Source organism: Centruroides vittatus, unplaced genomic scaffold (genome assembly GCF_030686945.1).
Source record: "Centruroides vittatus isolate TY-2023 unplaced genomic scaffold, ASM3068694v2 contig_549, whole genome shotgun sequence".
In the NCBI taxonomy this organism is placed as follows: domain Eukaryota; kingdom Metazoa; phylum Arthropoda; class Arachnida; order Scorpiones; family Buthidae; genus Centruroides; species Centruroides vittatus.
Window position 1 is genome coordinate 7,305,278 of NW_027122325.1, and position 21,128 is coordinate 7,326,405.

The window sequence follows — 21,128 nt, forward strand, 5'->3', positions numbered from 1 at the left end:
GGTTAATCTGCCGAATGGGATAGAATGAAGATTGCAGTTTCTTCCTTGATCGCATTGGGAAATGGAGAAATCAAAATGAATCCAAAATACGACAAACTATTTTCTTCCTATAAATAGTTGAAGCCAGCGACATAAGAATCATTCTATTATTTACACGACTAATAGCCTCAATTTTACATCCCGCAATAATAACTGAAGAGGTTAAAGTTTCTAAGCATTTACTCTTCTTTTAATCTTTACTAAAATTTAAAATTCTTTCAGAGCATTTTATAAATGTAAAAAGTAAATATTTAAAAAATTTAATGTCGATAAAACAAAGTCGACGCACCATTAGTAGTGTAAGTTTATATGAATATAAAGCATTACTCTAGTAGACGTTAATTAGACGTTTTCATCGTAAAGTAGTTTATTTACATAATTATCAAAAAAGATAATTCGCAGAATTCTTTTACTGAAAGATAATTCCATTTAAAATGATTTCAACTTTATTTCGCATTCGAGATCGTGGAAAGTTTTATTTCGGATCGACTCGTAGTTATTTTTGTTCGTCAAACAAGATTTTCAGGTTTTATTATTCGATTACATTTTAAAATTAGGATTACTTTTAAACTTTTCCTAATTAACCGCATTTAAATCAGTTGTTAACAAGGGTGATAGTTTTATAGTTTTGTAAATGGCGTCTTTCCGGTTATTTAAGCATTAATACACACATTGGTCCAGTATATTTTTGTGTAGTTAAATTGCTCATAATCCTTTAGCAACTGTCCACAATCCTTTAGCAAGCGTAATGCATATTCGTCATCGGAACGGTAACCGTCGTCGGGGGAATTCCCAAAAAGGTCTTTCAAAGAAAACAGCAATTTCTTGTTGACAAAAGATGTTGACCATCACGTAGCCGACCCTACATGACGTCACAACCCGAGACACCCTACCGTGTCCAGTCCTGTTCCGCCCGCATCTGATGGATGAGAGAAAACCGGGAACGGACGGTGCCGGTCTCTGCAGGGGTGCCCTACGTGACACAAAATTAAGTCCTTCTGTATAGACTCCTCCTATTCACTAACCCCGACTGGGTGGTGGTGGTTACTAGGTAACAGATCGGAATGAAATCTTTCTCTATTCTCTCCCTATCCTCCATTGTGTATTCTGCTGAAAACTGATTCATTACTGCAATGAAATCAATCCCCGTTTTTCGACATGGGCAGTGGCAAATTTCCAAAAGTGTTCTCGTCTCCTTAAAAATTCTTACATCTGTTGAAACTCGAATTGTCCCGTTGGAAATAGATTGGAGTATTTTGCTGCTGATGTTTACGATCTGAACTTGCTGTAAAAGTACTTGATTGTACTTCGGTAAGAACGTCTAGTCCCTCCCCCAACATGGCTTCCACCCTTCGTCCGATAGTTAACCACACCCAACATTCCTTCGTTTCGTTAATGAGAAGGATATAGCTGAGGGGGAGGAGGATCAAATATTTTACTCAGTAATTGAAAGCGGATAGGACCTCGTCGTGGAAGTTTATCCTCTCTTCTGACGGTGAATATCTGAATTACTCCCAGTGTCTATGGATATTCGGGATCGAAACTTAATTTAAATATTATTAAAAATTCCTATTTCAAATTATTCCTGCTCAAGATGAGAAAATCATCTAATTTAGTATCTAATTATCGAATCATTTTTCTTCCAGATTTGTGTAATTACATAATTCTATTAGATAATTGTTTTGTTTTTTATTTAAATTATAAAATATTCGAAAATAATTTAAATCTTTTAAAAAATATAACACCTAAACTGTTAAATGGCAAAAATTGGAAAACAAAATGTCATAATATTATTGCTTTTGGCAAAGGGAAAAAAAGAATAAAAAAAATCTCAACATCTTGATCAAATGTGCAAGAATAGTTTTATATTTTGATTTTATTCTATTCAATTATTCATCCATATTCGCTTGTAAAGAAAACATCCTTTAAGATTCTTAATGCAATCCCAACGGTCTTCCATCTCATCAACTCGATTCGACTGGGACTACAAAAACCAATCTGCAACTTCTATAGTTAAAAAATATTGATCAATAATAAATAAATATTTTAAATAGCATTTTCAGCCGTACTTTATACTATATATATATATAAAAGAGAGGCTAGATTAAAATAATTTAAAATAACATTCCTGTGTGTAGGAAAGGTTGATGTGTTAGAGAAATGAACGTTTGCTTTAATTATACGGTGCTTCTGGAGAGTAATTCCAGAAGGGATCAAAAAAGAACGCGGCTAATATTAGCTCTCAGATTCTCAAATCTCTCACCCAAAAAGTTCTAGCTGTAAACCCGCTTTGTATTTAACAAAGTGCGATTTGATGGATTGCTCATAATCTGTGCACGGGAGTAATTACACAAATCCAACACCAGGGGTCTAATTAGAGGTGTCAACGTTAAGCTGACGTCACCAGAGCCGCTGCTGCACCATCATCCCGCTTTGCTGTCACATACTTTATTGACAGAAAACTGGCTGCTGCTCTACCAATGATGGCTGACTGATAAATGCACTGATAAGTAGACTGCAGCCGTTGTTGATATTATCGACAACCAGCTGACACGGTACTTTTAGCTTCGTTTTTCTGTCGAATCGAAACCGTTTTCAGATATTGATATATATATTTTTTTTTTGTTTTCGCAATATCTTCGTAAATAAAAACAAGTGATAAGTAAATGCTTTAAACGTTATCGCATTTTTATTAATATTATTTTTCGTATAATTAGAATAGTTTTCGCTGTTTTCTTTGATACGAGAGAGGTAAACAAGATAATATCGGAACGTCAGAGAAAATTTATATATCAAGAAGACTAATTTTAGAGCTAAAACGATGGACATCAATCAGGAAATTTTTGTACTAGGATACAGATCTCATAGATAAAAACGTCTTATAAAATATTAAGCATTCGATGAAAAAAGATGGTCTACATCAGTTATTAATGCGTACGATTATCTTTTCAAAAACAATTAGTTGATCTGGGATGACCGTTTTACGTGATGCTCATTCGGACGTTTACTTTGATCCGATCTTAATTCCCTAAGCAATTTGGGTAACACAGAAAAAATAATAGAAGAAGAAAAAATTCTTGTTTGTCGTGTCCGAGTTCCAATTGTTTGCTTCCGAATGCTCCCAAGGATAACGTTTTCCTAATATCGTTTGTTTTCCGAATTCATTTTCAATAGATCTTGTTAAAATATCTGATTCTCTTTTTAATGATTTAAAGGATAAATTTTTTATTAATAAAACTACATAAATTTTGATTTGAATATTAATAAAAACACATCAAATTAAGCAATGTTTGTTAAATTATACGAAGGGATGTTTTTATTAATATTCAAATATGGATTTAACGATTACTTTTCTAAAAATATCAATTACCCCCTGTTTGTTAGTTTATCATTTAAATCAGAAAACGGTGAGTGAGTGATTGGGTTATTTCTGGATTTTCTAGATGCTAAGAGCGATGTGATATGACCGCATAAACGATCACCACAATGCCCCGTGGTAGTAAGAGAAGCACAATTCCCTCGAGTAGTAAGGGGATGATACCGGACTGCACGATCCCCACAACATTATATCTTCACGGTTGCCACTAGGGACCAGGTCTTATTGCCGTCATAATTGTAGCAGCAGGTCTCGAACCCTTGCCCCGCTAATGTCCGGTCCTCACTAACAAGACACCAAGTGCTGGGAAGATGGAGCTCAAGGGACTCTGCAAGAATGGAAAACTTAATGAGAAGAGTACGGTATCTATGGATTGGCCTCTCTGCCACCCCAATGCAGGTTGTGATGCCACTAAGGATAATTGAATCGTCTGTCTGGGTTGGTCCCCTGTCGAACCTATTGTCACTGCTTAGATCCAACTAAAGCCCTTTTTAAAAGTCTAACTATCGTGGGAGTTGTTTTAATGGTAATAGTTTCAGCAACTCTCTGATCACCGGGGATGCTTGTTAATATGCCTGAGTGAGATTAAATTTAGCAACTGTATTGGCCTCAGGACGTTCTCACAGTTATGTTTTAATATACAAACGACTGCTAATGTTTGCATCCATTTGTTACGACGGAATGCTTTGTGCAGGTTTTAGTCACCGGGGAAATTTTCCTTTATTTTCTCGTGATTGTTCCTCGTCGTTATACTGCAACTTTGAAAGTCGACAACGGAGTAATACGCATCGCTAAAAACATTAAAAGAAGTTAATGATTCAATTTCGTCCAACTTTTAAGAACTTCTAAATGAGAAAAATAGTTTCACAATAAATATATAAATTCAACTATTTTCTAGTTAAAATTTATTTTACTAAGACGAAAATAATAAAAAGCTCTTATTAGGTTTGCACGGGCAGACAACCAGCCTCGGGCTACTTTCTAATGCCTGTCAAAATTCATAAAAATCATAATTACAGTAGTTACAATTTTGATTCATTCACTCGTCTCTTGGCCAATTATTTATTTCAATAAGTCACATTTTTACTATTTGAAGAGTTAAGTCAACCCTTCTGCTCGATCAGCTTTTAGTAAAAAATGAAATTTGCAGAATGCTCGATTATTAATATGGGTTCGGTTGTAACTTTTATTTTTCTATCTGATAAAGAGCGAGTGAGTCGCTTATAGGAGTTTCCATTATGACCAAAGCCACATTCCTATTCAAAAGTCGTGAAGAAATGCAGTAGCGAAAGATATATTGTCTTATTTATGTACGTCTATAATATTTTAGCCCGGAAGGTTTGAGTGGGGTCCGTCTGTAGGAAAGAAGGACGAAGAAAGGAATTATGAAATCCAATTTACTCGCCAAGATAACGATAGATACGATTCTAGAATGGAATAGAATAAAACAACGTTATTTGCTATCGAAAAAGAAAGCAAGGATTCCATTTTATTGACCGTCTCATATTTACGTTTTTATGTACGAAGGGAGATCTCCGGTGATATTTATTTTCAGGACATTTTGGGCGTTTTATGCCCAACCGTCTGTCCAGCTATGAAACCGAATGTACAACGGAAGAGAGGAGAAATGTGGTTAAAATTTTTAGTAGGTAATAAAAATACCAGATGGGTTGGTTTTCTATTGTTACGAATACGCATGCCACACTCATTTTCGAATAGGTGCATTCAGGCCGAGTGGATGACGACAAACACACACTTAATTCGCAATTCCGATTAAAAATAGATAATCGTCCACCAACTTTATTATTATGAATTCGTCCAAAGAATTAAGAGAGACCCAGTATTTATTTACAACCCCTGCAGCACGGATTAATACCGCAATTCGCAAGAACCAGGCGCAAAACTTGAGATTTTTATCAGATGATGGAAGGAACAAAGCGGCCAAATGTTTTTTGAACCTATCTATAAAGAAAAATTTCGCATGCTGAATATCAACACAATGTGTATTTTGTTCTATTCTCATCTATAATTTCCTAAACACACTAAGCTGTACGGAACATGTAACCTATCCCGCTGCGAGCAGAAACAGGGGGGAATAGTCACGTACCCTCCAATTATCGTTTGACAGAACAATCGAAATGACATCAGGCATACAGAGCAGGTCTATTACCTTCAGCTAATCGGTTATTGTTTGTGCTTCGTGTTTGCACTTCTGGTTATATCCACAAGCGCACTCTCGGTCTTCTTATAACTGGTCTCCGAATAACTTTACTAATTGTTTTTTATAATTTCTATTATACCATTCTTCGATATACTCTATTGATAAGCTTATTAATAGGTTGGCATTGTCTATAATTAGCATAGTTTCATCCGAAAATAATTTAGACGTTCAAGCTGAATACTTTCTTCTCTTAATTCCGCTCGTATTTCTGTATTTTTAATAAGTAATTTTAATTGGCCCATTAGCATTGACTAATTATAGCTTAGCAGTACGGCTCTTTCATATTTATGCAGTTACATTAATCACCTTAACGTTGCTAGACGCATCGGTAAAACTCTACTATCACTCGATTTCATCACCTTCGCATCTCAATATCTTCTTGGGACCACCTCCGAAGAGGGCATCTTTTCATTCTGTAAAGCATTCGTGAGTTATAATCAGTGATTAGCAGTAACGACTTGATTCAAAGCATAAAATTTGTTTTTAACCTACGGATTTCTACATTTGTACGTGGATTACACAACTTGAATCGTTTCGGACAGAAAAATAAATTATTACATGATTTATTTAATGTCTTTAAAGCTGTGTAAAGGCTAAATTTATGCGCCTGCTTTGTTCTTTTTTTTGGAGTCTTGCATATGCACGTATTCCAAACATGACTAAGAAAGGATCCTTTGGATATAAAGTTTAGATTTTATAGATTATTATCTCACTAGAGATAAGATGGATAAAAATAATCTACTTTTGCCTTCGGGGTGTATCTCCTTTGCTGTATCAGATAGGAAGACGCGTTCATCGCGTGTTGTCTCTATATTAGGTAGCAATCTTTTTCTGCTTTATCCTAACACATTAATGATCGGACGTACACAGGAAACTATTACGGTGTCATTTGTAATTGCTTGGAAATATATTATTAGTGTAGCTACCTAAAGGTTTTTCTCTCTTCCTCTTTTGATTTCTTCTGGCGGAACTATTTTGATTTCATAGAATCTTCGACCCCAAATTTGCACGTGTGAAGTCACAACACGCAGCTTCTATGGTACGGTTTTTTGTGCTATACTTTAAACATTGATATGCCATCAACTCCTTCGCTGACTGGCATCCATGCACTTTTTTTTTTCTCATTTGATACGATTGCTAAACTTTGGTCAATATGATTAAGCAAGCGATAAAATACCAGTCTAATAACAAGTTGACGTAAGAAATTTGTCCAATTACCAAAACATTTTATCGCACAGGTGATTATATCGTGCACAAAAACCTGACTTTGATTTGTACAATAATCTGGGTTATCACGACCAAACGGTAGAAAAAAAACTCATGCTCCGAGTTTAAAAAACATAAATTTAACACTAGTAAAAAGAAATGTGGTACGAATCGCTGGTGGAGAAGAAAAATCGACTTATCGTTAAAGCGGGAGTAGCTGGCAAGTTTATATACATGTCACTCTCCATTGTTAACTCGGTTCAGATTCCATCTAGTAGAGTCGAGGGCACTTAAATTTATCGGCATATTAATTCTCGTTGTATTCTAGACGTGCAGTGGTGTGTTCTCGATGTTGAATCGAATCGAGACCACACCCACGACTTTACGATGAGTACTCAAGAAATATATCGAGTCGTACGAGTAAATCTGTATGGAAGACGGCAGTTCGCCAATTCTGTATCCTCTTACACCGCTTGGGCGTTTGTACAACGAAAAAATGTTTTGTGTATAATACGATACAAATCATAACTACTGGAAATAGAATAGCTACTGAGAGCTGCTACCGTATGTTGAAAAAGAGTATAGACCTACTATGTACCTATTGTCCATTCTACGTATTCTAGAGATGAACTTCATATTATATTATTCTGTATATTAAAAGCATAATAATAAGGATTATAATGCTTTTTATTAACATTTTCTATAAATGGAAAAGAAATTGTTAATTTAGATCATTAAGTTATAGAAATTACTTAATGTAAAAACTGTGATGCGTTTGAAATGAAAATGATTTGTAATAGATTAGTTTTTCTCCAATAGTTTTTCTGCATTATTGTTCAAATTTTTTATCATCTGAACAGTTAAGAAACACTCATTATTTCGAAACTGACAGAAAGGTAGCGAGACGCGAGAGTAGGGGGGCACCGAAGATAAAAATCAGAAATGCATGTTCTAGTACATATTGTATGAATGTCAACTTAACTCCAGTATGCAGGTCATTTCTTGGAATTGTGAAGGGGAATTACAATGAGTAAAATTAGGGTCATTATGTAAGTTTTTTTCCTCCCCTTCTTCACCTATCGAAGAAATTTGAACTCATTTGCGCGTTCTTCACATTTTGCAAATTCTCTTAATTGGAAGATTAAATCTGATATGACTTATAACGTGACAGGGAACATTTATACAAAAATCGCCTTCTTAACTGACAATTAAATCAAAATTTTAAGCGTTAATTAAATTCATCGAATAGCAAAAGTGTTTTTTTTAAAGATTTAATTAGATAGAAAAGATATTTCATTACTTTGCTTAATAGTCATTTAGAATATTTTATGTTTTTATCGCGTTTTATATCGGAGTAGAATCTTCGGTTTGGGTTTCCAATCGAATTTCTTATAATTGAAGGCATTTATCTATACGCTTTACTGCCCTTGTCGCCGGTCAGGAAATCTGCCACCAAGAAACAATCTATTGTTGTAGAGACCCTACCGAGAGACCGGACGCCGGTCATCACTTTAGAGAGGAGTATGCGGCAGTAGCTATCCATCATTTTGCTACCTGCTGGAGCCAACAATAACAAGGCCACATCTGCAGATAAGCTCGCTAACGCACTGTAGTTTAAGAGATAGCCAGTACACCTTATAAGTACTGGTTCCGGGTATGGCGAAGGCACGTGAACACACGGAAAAGAGTTTCGCCCCCTTTTTTAACTGTAAGGGGCAATGTTTCTAGTACAGATACGGTGCCGGTGAAGTTAGAACTCACGTATCTGTCTCGACTTTTCAGATAGCGGGACAGATGCCGAAATTGTAGGTTGCGCTACGTATCTATGGCTACCGTGTCTTCGTATCTGTCAGATCCGTTTTACTGTCTCCAAAACACTAGATGTATTCAGAGAGACGAGGTGCACTAACCGGTCACTCTTGGTCTATTGTGTAAGCCAGTCATTGTCCTTTGCTACAACTGCCAACACGCAATGGGCTGAAATTTTTATGCTTTCTTATTTTATTTTCTGTTTTCTGGCTTTTCCTACTTGCCAAAAATGTTAAATGCTACATTTATTTTGTTCTCTTCCTCGTCCTTCTTCCGTTAACTCTCTTCTTTTTTAAAGTAGAAAAGAAACTAATTTAAGGAATTTGTATTCGCAAATTAATTAACCGTTAACTAATTAAAAAATAATTAAATCGAAGTAGTGTTATGATTAATTGAACTCAAAATTCCGGAAGAAATGAATAGAATGAAGTTTTTATCGAGATAAAATTGTTCTCAGGAGGGGTTTGAAAAATTAATCGTTACATATAACAATAATAATAAATTAATTTTAGGAGGGAAGATAAACTCCTAAAGTTCTTTCTAATACAATTCGTGTTTATTATTTCTTTCAAAATCATTGTAGCAAACGATTAACGTATAGTGCTTACCTTATTAGCATAGTTATTTAATTGTCAGTGGCCGGATTGATTAACTTTGAGTGCATTATCAAGTCTTCTATCATCTGTAAGAAGGGCTTACAAATTATTTACGGTTGGCATTGTCTAGTATGGGTGCACATCAATGGCACGTTTACTTTTTTTCTAAGGCGCCAGATGTTTTTAATGGTCACTGCTAAAGTTTTATGATAAGGCGAATAGCCTGTTGATGATCTCATGCTTCAAAGAGAACGATTATAATTATCTTAATTTGTTATTTCAATTAATTATTTGTTGTTATAATTTTTGGGCATATCATATATGGCAGATTAATACCAGAATAATAATTCATCAAATTTGATATTATTGAGATAGAAAAGCAATTATAAGTAGTAGTTGGCACGGTTGACATCTCATTAGGAAAATAATCGTTTTGTTTTTAATTTATCAATCATTAAATGACCAAGATGATTAAAATTATGGTTGCGATGAATGTGCCATTGAATATTGCCACTATAGCAGGAAAGACGTCCTTGTTCTGTTTATCAATGCCATCAACAGTTACGTAGGTAGAGGGAAGACAGGTGACATGAGGCTGATTGGCAGGTCCGTTGGGGAGTTTCCACTGTTTAACCTCACCTCCTGCCGAGCCATGTTAAGAATAAGACTAAGGACACTCCTAGTTCTACATGTTAACACCCCTGAAGAGGATTTCATCTAAAGTCCAAAGATATACAATTTTAGCGCAAGAAGCAAACTGTAGCTATTATCGTGTTCCAGGGGACATAAGTTAGTGAATTGAAAGTGAAAGACGTTCTCCTCATTTCTCTTTTGGGGCGTATTGAGGCAAGTGACCTCCATTATTATTTTTTCCAGCGTCCTCCTAACAATCTATCTTTGTCTTCATCATTGTCCTTTCACTTAGATCATTAGTTGTGAAGTTTCTGGTTGCCTCCAAACTGCCAGCTCTGTTTGCTTGGCCACCTCGCCTCTTTAATGGCTGCTTTACCTATCTTAATAGTACGACGTGGTTTACATCTTTATCAGCCTTTGGAAGTCGTGAAGGGTTTGGGACGGTGTTTCATCCTCCCCTTCTGTTTGGGGGGAATATGTTGGTACTAAGGATGCAACTCCTCCCAGTTCACGTCCTTTCGTGTGCTGGTTGGGTTATTGTTGACACACAGACTCAACACTGAAAGGTATCCTTTATTTGTTAGAAGAAATTTGCGTGAGGGGGAACTTTTTACTAGGTGCTATGAATTTTAAATGAATTTTTAAAAACAATGCAAATTCCAGGCGAATAACATCTTTATTAAATACACATCCGTAAACATTTTTGTAATTTTTTTTTCAAAACAATTTTTATTATTCAAATTTTTTGGAACAATATTAATAATTTCTATTTGCTAAAGCAACTAGATTCGAAATTAAGATTTTACGAGAATAAGAGTGTGTTTTATCTTCGAAATTTTAGCGTCACTTGGTGCTAGTCGTTAACATTTTTCTATTTTATTTATAATTGCACGAATCATTGTCTTGCCACTATTATAAAAGGAAGGGAGAATTGAAGCAGTGAAAAATTGCTTCCTAATCTATTAACACACACCATTTTCCTTTCGGTAGAAGCTAAACTCTCTTCCTTCGGGCCAGCAAACTTAGGTGACATTCATATCACAGCCAAGAAGAGGAAGAACCATATTTGGTTCGTAAGAAACGAGTTCTGCCTGAAGCTGTCGATAATTGTTGCTCACAGTACCGCGTCCCTAACATTACAAGGCGAGTATGAAGGGCTCTGCTAGGCTGATTAATTGCTGCAGCGGATCAGGGTACCAACTGACCGATTGTATCAGGGTGTCTTGGGCCGCACCCTCCGGTGACGGACCTGACAAAAACCACACCCGCTCCAACGACGTCAACTAGTGTTACCCTACACATTATAAACTTATTCGAATACAAACCTTATCGCCGTAGTCACGTGAATGTGCATCCTCTTCAAGCAGAACTCACCAAAATCGATAGCACGTTCTACTTTACAATAATCTGAATTGGTCGTCAATTGTATTTGTATTATCAGTGTCGAATGAATTAAAAAATCACATTAAAGTTGTAATTTAGCACAAAGGCAACTTTTAAATATTTAAATAGCATTAAAATTCTACTTCTGCATCGGAGATTTACAGCATATATTTAGGGGGGGGGGAAAAACGCTTCAACCAGTATTTCACTATCTTTAAAATCTAATCGAAAAACAAGAGACAAACTTGCTGCCAAGAACACGGCACTTTTTAATTTTAACAAAAACAGGAATCTGAATTGATTAACCGAGCTTCGGTTCGTTATTATTCTTCCGCAAGAACAAGTAAAAGATCCCTCGATTTAATTGCTTATTTGCTCTTTGGTCCGTGATACTTAACGCCGTAAAGAAAAATATAACTCATATAGCCAAAAAAAAAAAAAATTCTCCAACGGACCTGAACAGGGAATGTAATGGAAACTGGTCACAAGTGACAAAACACTTAATTTCATCGTTCAAAGTCAAGTCACAGAAATCTCTTCCATGACTTCATCCGTCTGTTGACCTGTTCATCCAAGTCGCATGGAACATCCCACATGATGGTACGGCGACCCGCGAACTGTCGTAACAGGTTAATGTGTAGCTCGCAGGGTTAAAACGTTTGACAGTTTCTGCCTGTTTCCATTCGTGACGTCATTCCCTTCATGTGTGAGCCTGAGGAAAAAGTCTCGATGAATTCTATTTTCACGAAAAAGTTTTTCAGTTTTTTCGATTAGGGGAAAAAAAGAAGGAAAAAAATGTTCAGAAATTCGAATTTTTCTCAGATTGTTCTGGTTAAATGATAACCTGTGACTAATCCTGCACAATTTATAAACATTAACTCAATTAAGATGATTTTATCTGAACATGAAAAAAATTGGAATTGTCTAACAGAATTGATAATTTATCATGAACATGAATACAATAGGTCTTTAACATGTATTCTTTAATCAGTTTTCAAGTTATAAAACGATAAATCAATTCTTTTTTATATGTTCGTTTTTACAAAAAGGGTCTATTTTTATTAGAATAGAATTGTCTTTATTATTTTTCATTCTGTAAGAGGAAAAATTTCCAAGTTTCATTTATTTTAGTCTTTTTATCTGCAATAATTTTGAATATTTCGAATGTCCGAGATGTTTTCTCATCAGAGAATGATATATAGGCTAATCGCAATTTGACGGTGTGTGGTATTAGTAGTAATGTAACAACACGATCTATGTGGTGGGTCCAACCGTGAGAAGTGAAGTCGTTGATTATCACGTGAAGTTGCAGTCCGTCACGTCCTAGATAGCTCGTAGCCCCCCGGGGCCAAATCATGAATATTAAAAGAGACAAAAGAAGTAAGCAATGACTAGGTTTATACAATAAAACCACACTTCTCCTTTCAACAACTTCCAACCCCTTATTCTTTAAACAAGGAGCACCTGCACGAGGAAAAGAAATCATGCCGAAGGGAAATTATCACAAGGGTTCTCTCATGTCTCCCTACTATTACTTATCGGATTTAAGATGCGAAAAACTTGTTACCACGCCTAAAATGTAGCAAAATTGACAATATAAAGCAACACCAACCAATTTAGTCTTCTGTAATAGGAGATTAGACGAAGGATCTTCTCCGAAATTGTGCACTTTTTATCTCGATTCAAACAATAAAAATCTTTTACTTCAGTATTTCGTAACCCTTTTTTTAATTTCGTCGACTTTTTCCTCTAACAATACATATTCGTCAAAATTGTTGGGTAAGAACTGTTCACGTCACTTCGTGTGACAGGCCATATTTAAGTTTCTTTTCACTTACCTCTAACCTCAAAATATAAGAAAAATCTTAAAATAAAACTATGGAATAGATTTAATTTTAATCACTGGATAGGTCAAGCTCGTCACTTTCAACAAATAATTGGATCACGACATGTGTTCGTGCCAGAAGTGGGATAATCTGTAGTTGTGCACGCGATAATATAGGACTAGGACATCACATGTGATCTCTCCGTAAAGTGATGACACGAGGATGTACTATTTTTCTGCACGTAAACCATTCTTTAGTGTCAAAACGAATACGTTATGCGAAGTGAATAGCATAACTAAACTTGTCAAGGTAACAGAAAAGGAGCTATTCGAACATTTGTTCATATTCATTTTCATCGTTCTTATCTTCACGCATTAGCAACCAACTAATGCGTAATTTAATTGTTGATATATTAATAATAAAAGAAAATTATTTTGTAAATAGTTTTATCTTAATATAGTTTAGGTATAAAAAAAATTAATAATTTCTAAGTTTCATTTGAGAAAAAAATGATTTTTTTATATCGATAGTATTGTGACGAATATTCTTTTAGAAAAACATCTGCAATACAACAAAGCCACCTTCATGTTTAGGGAGAGGCAGCTCTGAAAGGTTGTGGAGAACGTTAGAGAGAAGGGAGGGGGTTGAGAACTTTAATTAGCCTAAAAACTCGCCTCCATTTCCTTCCATTAATTACCTACCAACAAGGTTTATGTGTCATTCACTTTGTGTACACAGACGGCTAAGGGGAGGAATTGTGGAATGTTAACCTGCTGGCCTGTGATGGGTGAAATTAAAATTATCTGTTCATTAAACTACTCTCTACTCGACTTAGTTTTTTTCCCCCTTCTTCTTTCGCTTTTCTTCTATTCCATTCGGTACTTGCGCGTTTCAGAGAGTTACAGCGGTTTCACAGCCTAATAGCTGCAAAGTGTTAATTCGTTTTTTCCCCTTAATTCATTCTTTTCTGTCCCCTTCCGCTTGGAATAGAGAAGAATGGAAAAAGCAACTTGTCCGCTGAACCCTGAGGCGAGTTGATGGATCGAATAATTTCATGATCTAATTATTTCTGGCTTCGAATCCCGTGTGAAGATTGGTTGCTCTTAATGCATTGTTTGTCACGTGTTGGCACCTTTACCTGCTGAGAACTGGCATCTGCTATTTTCGATAAGCTTAATAAGATGTTGTTTTTTTTTTCCTTTCTATCCATTCCATGTAGATATGTACGATCGTTTTATTAACAGAAATGTTCGATGACAAATGCATACAATTAATATACTTCTACATTTTGTAATTCATCTTCGATTCCAACTAATATCTAAATTCTATTTTGACACTAACTACAATTACTTTTTGCAACTGGAGCCAATAATTTGTTTCTCATCCCAAGTATCGTCTACAGTGACAAGTACATTAAGTCTAATTGATCGGAAGCTGTTCTTTTTTAATCGAAACTTATCAAAAAACGCCTGACTAATGACATTCTACTGATGATAATCGGTTATTTATTAATCGGTACTTTTGTAAGGAATCGCTTCTTTAAAAGGCATACGCCCCGATGTTGCTGTAAATTAATGTCACCTCTGAAAGGTTGAAAGGTTGGCAGTGATTGCTTAAAACTAGATCATGTAAACGATACTACTAGAGGTGATTAGGATCTGATTTTTGGATGTAATCTAGATGTTAATTGGCGTAGAAGTCCTGTTCTGATTTCGTTTCTCTTACGAGAAGAATGTTTTCGGTTGTAATTTAAGCGAATTTTATGTAGAAGTATCGAATTTTTTTTATACAGAAACATCTTATTGGATGGAATTAAGCCAAATTTTGCATTCAATTACAGAAATTTATAGTTTAAAAATAGATTTTAGGTAAGGCGAATTGATGATATCAGAAAGAAAATGAATCGAAATCGACTTTTGAATTCTTAATAAAGTCCTTTAAAAAAAGATAGTTTTATAAAAGATTAAAGCAATATAATTTGTTCTATTAATTCTAAACGATATAAATGTCCTACTAAATAAAAATCATCGGTTAATTAGATCCTATAAAACTTTAATTACCTCTCTTAATATCTAATTAATTCCTAGTTTTATCATCAAAAGATCATAAAATCATTTCTAGAATAAAACTTGGAGAATATTCATCATTCGCTTCATAATTTTTCAGCTTTATGTCATCACATATACCTGTCATTGAGTTTTGAAGACCCTTCTATCTGCAGACAGTCAATATACAGGAGACGAATTGGTTTAATCTTTTCGAGTAATATAAGCAAGCTTTTCTCCATTATAAGGGCGGAACTCAGTTATTCATCAAGTTCTAAGCTTTAATGAGTTTGGCTTGAGTGACATATCGATATTAATATAGCTTTTCTCCTCCTCTCGACAGTTGGCAAAAATGCCAAAAAATAGAAAAATCCAATAGACGATTGGCGAGCGCTAAACTTTTCTAATAGCTCGGATTTTATTTATTCCACGATTGTTATGTCCGAAATGGCAAATAAAGTCGACTACTGTCTTGGCAAATATTGATGTTAATGACGTTAATATAGACTACCTCTTCCTTCAAGTTAGTCTTGGACTACTGTGCACTTAATTGTCTAGATGATGGATAGTCGACAGCTAATGGAAGGTTGGCATAAAAGATAACACTAATTCCAGCCGCATTAAGCCGCTTTTTTCAACAAGGATACATCATTTAGTAAGCATCACGCATTGATAGATTCCTTTTGGGTACAGAAGATTCGGCATTTAACTCCTATTCTAATTCAACAAGTTCGAAACAGTAGTTAAAACAGATTTTTAATAGAAACCAAATGAAATATTTCTTCCAGTTCTCCTATCTTTGACACATCTCTCGGTTTATCGACTACAAACAGAATGGTTAGATTCACTTTATTCGAGTCTCTTGTTTTATTAGTCGTTGCTATCGTAGATAGCAAAGTGTAGGTGATCATTAAATTCTCCGACTTGCCTGCCACATGTCTACTAATCCCGTCGGTTGCATCCCTTTGGTGCTCCTAATGTGGTTCAGGTATTGTCCCGTGACATTGTATGAACTGATGTAACTGTATATAATTTCGTCAGATATATATGAATCTGATGTGGCAGTCTAACGGCACCGACTCGCTAGTGCATTAGTTAAATCATACAGAGTAAACCGGCAGATGTATGCATGCAAAGTTTCCAAAATGTGATATAAGATTCAAACCAGACACATGCTGTTTATTGGAATATAACTACTGTATAACTATAAAGTGTTTATGCTTATTCTTGTATCGTTGTTATGATGATTTCTTTTTCAGCATTTGTAATAAGATTTCTATCACAGTTAAATTTGAATTTATTCAAAATTTAGTTTTGCGGAAATTAGTATGTAAGCAACATATTAAGAATATACGTAATCACCACTATAAGAATACACTAATTTTTATTTTTAAAATATATTTTAGTGAATAAATTTAGCGAAGCAAAACGTTGCCAAAACATTGAAAATGTCTGTAAAAAAATCTTGCAAACAGTTCGGTTTGATTGGAGAGAAAGTAGGGCATTTTCTAAAATTTACGGGAGTTTTTCGTCATCTTTAGCCCCTTGACCGCATCAATCGAAACTTCCGCATAAAAACCGATAACCTAAAAGCCTTGTTAATCATACAACACGCCCTTCCTTTTGTTTGGCAACATTACGACGTTTCTCGATTTATAAATTCAAACTTGTCAACATGTTAGCGATGTTTTATCCACCTTCGAGATACGGAATTGTGCGTGGGTGTTCCCTGCCATTGTTAGCTTGCCCGGTGAATTATAACAGGATTCGATAATGTAAGAGACATCTCTAGCATTGATCACTAGTTGGACCCAACGGAAACCTGGTAGGCATTCAAAAACAATTGGCCACACTTTGTTTCCGCCATATTTCCAGTAATCCGATACGGGAGGAGTAGATTTATCATTTTCCATTCGAATATTTGAATGGCAAGTTTTATTTTCTTTATTAAAAACAGAGAATTTAAGCTTTTAAGCTAAGCTTTTGCTACCGAAAATTTATGCCATGCGGATTTTCTTCGAATCTCATTATTGTCCCGAGGGAACCATAGATCCACCTTGTTAATTACAATTAGTGAGGAAACGTTTTCGATGGATGTGGAAGCGCTTTTATGCCTGTAATGATATCCAACCGGGTGCATTGTAATGTGTAAACGCTCCAGAATTCTTAATGCATGTTTTTAAACTTATTTACGATATGTGAAGTCTAGCGTAACGGATGAAGGTCTTCCACAAAAACACTAGACTCGTCGGGCAGGTGCTTTTATTTTGTTCGACCGTTTGTTTAGCATTACTCGAGGGTGATTCTTTATTTCTCCCCACGAGGGTTTTTCACATAGAAGCTTTGGGTGTTGTCCGAGGCGTAGTCAAGGTTATTCTAAGATAGGTGCTTCAAAGTTCTTGAGTGGGAGAAGACCGCATCACCCCGTCATTTCCATCTGTCACGTCCAAAACGGACATAAACTAAAACATACCGATTAGAGTCTAATGTATTCTGCTGAAAAATACCAAGCAATTGTCTGTGTAGACGAGTGACAGGCCAACGTTTTAAAAAATGACTCTTAATTAGCTAAGAACCACCCCATGTGCGGTCATGTTAGAGAAATCAGGGTGGAGAATAAAAGGGGGTGGTATGTGATAGAACAGTAATTATCCACGTGCAAGGGGTAGGTGCCGTCCATACCCCACAAACCTTTGGGCTGTACCGGTTACTTTTGACTATATAGAACGTAATAAGTGGACACAGTGTTTGGTGTAGGCTAGTTAGCTACACACACCCTTTGATATTTATAAGCATTATTTTCCTCTCGGTATAATGAAGTTGAATTCTCCTTTTTAAGAATATTTTTATAATTAATGGAAGTAGCTAATCGGCTGTCTGAAAATTGTTTAGCATAATTATAGCATTTAACCCTAAGATATATTATAATTATAAAATTATGTGATTTGATATGTTGACAATATAGTTAGATGCATTTTCGATAGGCTGAGAATAAAATTCGATGTTGCAGAAACTGGATATTGCTTAACAAAAAGATAACATTTAAAATCCATTCTCGGAACAAGTTCTCCAACTGCGTCCTTGGATCTTCCATTTTAGTAACTTGTTCCGTTTCCTATAAAGTCGAAAAAGTTCACCCTTTGGGGACTCCACGCCCAGCTGTTCCTCAGCCTCAAAACAATTCACCTCTGGGACAAAGAAGACACTCAATCTTCTTCAAATATGCTGACACGGTCACTAGAGACAACGACTTTTTTCCCTCAATCTTCTAAATATTTTCAAAGGAATTTTTCTCTTACCATTTGTTTTATACCAGCAAATTTTAATGCGATTTATTAAAGCTGATAACGCAATCGTATTAAAAAGCTGTCGTCAAAAATAGTTATAAATTAGTCACGCATGATAGTCAATTTAAACTAAAACTGTTGTTAAGGTATTTGTATTCTGACCTCGACAAACAGCTGTCTTAACCGGATTTAGTTTTAAAGCAAAGGAACCATACTAGCGAGAAATTTATTCGTTTCTTAGAGCTACCACAACACCCTTACAGCAGGGAGTGCAAACCCCGCATAGTTTGAGGAAAAGACTGAAGAGGGCCTGGTACCAGATGGTCTCTGGTGGGTGGTGAACAGATAATAGCCCTGCCATCTCGACCCGGGGAGACTTTCACTACTTCAACTGATGTCTTTATTGCGTTGAGTCCCTTTAAATGCTCCCTTCTTCCTGCCCTGACTGGCTGATCCGACCTTCCAGCACCCCGAGGTTATATTCTCTAAATTAGGTCCATGTCCGGTGTTAAGACTTTCTTACCCTCAAGCCAATCACCGCATTGCCGGTATCTGACCGTCGATGGCAGACCGGTTCGTGTCTTTCTACCACTTCCAGCACGTTGCCAGCTTAGCAGAAGAGTGACCGTCGCTGCAGTTACGCCCCACTAGCACTTGCTCCTGTGCTACAATGTGCACTCGTTCTGTTTCCCATTAATATTAATCTGTTCTTGTTTCAACAGCGTCGGATGATATTTTATCTCTGATATCAGACAAGTGAAATACTACGTCTTACGGTCAGGTAAACGTTCTTTTCTTTAAATATTTCTTATAGGATTTCTCGTTATTTTCTTGATGCAGCGTGTTAACAGTAGATAAGTTATAAGAATGCAGCTAAAGCTTCTGACTGGTTGACATGTATATGTAAATCTGGTCGTGTTATGGCCGTTGGTTTGTATCAAAGGCAATTCTAAACTCCTTAAAAAGTTCCCGAGCCATTGGTGTCTCACACGAATGAAGTTACTTCAACCTAAAACTGCTTTTACAGAAGGAAGAAAAACTCGTAATTTCAGTCTAGTCGTTCGAACTTTTTTACCGTTTCAGTTCTATCTTCATTTTTATGAAGCGCGGTGAGAACTTGGAAATATTTTTTCCAACTTTTGCCTTTTAATTTCACCTATAAGGTTCAAACTCTAACATTATAAGTATATAAAAGTTGTTGACGGTTTTGTAAACTTATTTAATGTTTTATTGGAAATCTGAGTTTGTTGAATATTTTCAGGTCTGAACGGTGGTTTCGGAACCCCAACTTCTTGGCGTTCCTCGGATACCCCAGACGATCAGTCCACTTCGATGTCACCCACCAGCTGCGCCACACCCTCCGACCCAGATGCAGACTTGACGTATACAATTGGAGTGACGGAAAGCACACCGTACGCCTGTCAATTCTGTGACAAGGCATTTCCACGTCTCAGTTACTTAAAACGTCATGAACAGGTAGGTGTGAGGGTTCTCGAGCGGGGGAGGAATTTGATGCCTTTGATTTAGCTTCGGGCATATGAGATCGCCTTATTACCTTATAAGGTCATCGAATTAATACAACTTAATTCCGAATTCATCCTTAGAATATTAATTATTATTACCTGACTGGGCGAGAGGTATCGAATCCGGTGCCTGTTACTGGAGGACATCTCTTGCCACGTCGATCCTTCGAGATATTTAACTCGTCATCAAAATCCAACCATGGACGATGCAGGAACGAATTAGTTCTAAGATTTAAAAGAATAGAGATCCTTTTAATATTGCAAATGAAGTTAAATATCTGGAAGCATTTACAGAAATGTTAATTTACTCGAGGATGTTATTCTTTGTATACTCACTAAAATATTCTGAAATTACTCGCTTTCCCGTGGAAATGCGTTATTCTTCTATTGTACGGTATAACGAAGCAACCCGAGAAAGCGATTCAGCCGGTAATGCTAGGCATAGATCATTAGATATGGAAATAAACCAATGTGTAGAATGAACCCTATAATTTGTCTGACTGCATTACGATAGAATAGAATATTCTATTAGGCATTTGTATTGGAATGTAAAACAGTTTTCAAGTGGCAAAACCATTTCAATTCTTACCTCATCCAGTTCATAGTCCTTCCTTTCTTTCTTTCTATAAATATTGAAATTTTCCTAAATATATGAAAATGTATTCGAAAAAATTCTCTAATAAAAACTTATAACAAGAAAATACTTTTTAAAGAGCACGAAACTTGTCTTCGTTATGTTGATACTTTGGATGGATCATGTTTGTTAACTACGGTAACAAAGGAAAAAGATTGGATTCTTATGAAATGTTTCAATAGATTTTTTTTTATTGAAACAGTAGTATTAAGTATGACAGGTTTATTACAAAACTGTTGGATGATATTACATAATTAGCTTGTTTTTTCTTGCTAGAAAGCATTATTTCTTTACTCCACTTTTTAAATGAAACAATGTACAGGAGAGCCTATGCAATCTATTAATACTTCACCTAATATAGCCTTATATAATATTAAATGAAGTACTTTCAGCATAAACTGACGTTGCAAAAATGTTTCACATTGTATAAGATAAGCGCTCTTACATCATCATCCAGATAATATTTAACATTCAAAGTGACAAAGTATATACGCATAAAACTAATCTCCGTAGCAAACTTTCTCTTTTAAAAAACAGTTTAAAAGTAGTG

At 35.6% G+C, this 21,128-nt stretch overlaps 1 protein-coding gene and 1 long non-coding RNA gene across 4 annotated transcripts in view; one reads left to right on the forward strand and one right to left on the reverse strand.

Moving 5' to 3' along the window:
* LOC136978760 (zinc finger protein 423-like) overlaps positions 1–21,128 on the forward strand; it is a 56,126-nt gene that overhangs the window by 22,805 nt on the left and 12,193 nt on the right. The window contains exons 1-2 of one of the 2 annotated variants that reach the window (XM_067274582.1): positions 19,087–19,202; positions 19,683–19,897. In XM_067274582.1, coding sequence (XP_067130683.1) covers positions 19,754–19,897 — 144 coding nt within the window. In that variant the 5' untranslated portion in view covers positions 19,087–19,202; positions 19,683–19,753. Of the gene's footprint in view, positions 1–19,086; positions 19,203–19,682; positions 19,898–21,128 lie in introns of those variants that run through there. The other variant, XM_067274581.1, reaches the window with a different exon arrangement.
* Positions 1,898–20,704, reverse strand: LOC136978775 (uncharacterized). 2 transcript variants are annotated; one of them, XR_010881283.1, is made up of 4 exons: positions 20,534–20,704; positions 20,281–20,444; positions 20,044–20,169; positions 1,898–2,046 (listed from the first exon to the last, which is right to left on the reverse strand). It is a non-coding gene; the product is annotated as an uncharacterized lncRNA (long non-coding RNA). The 2 variants fall into 2 exon arrangements; XR_010881282.1 differs by lacking the exon at positions 1,898–2,046 and adding an exon at positions 19,662–19,976.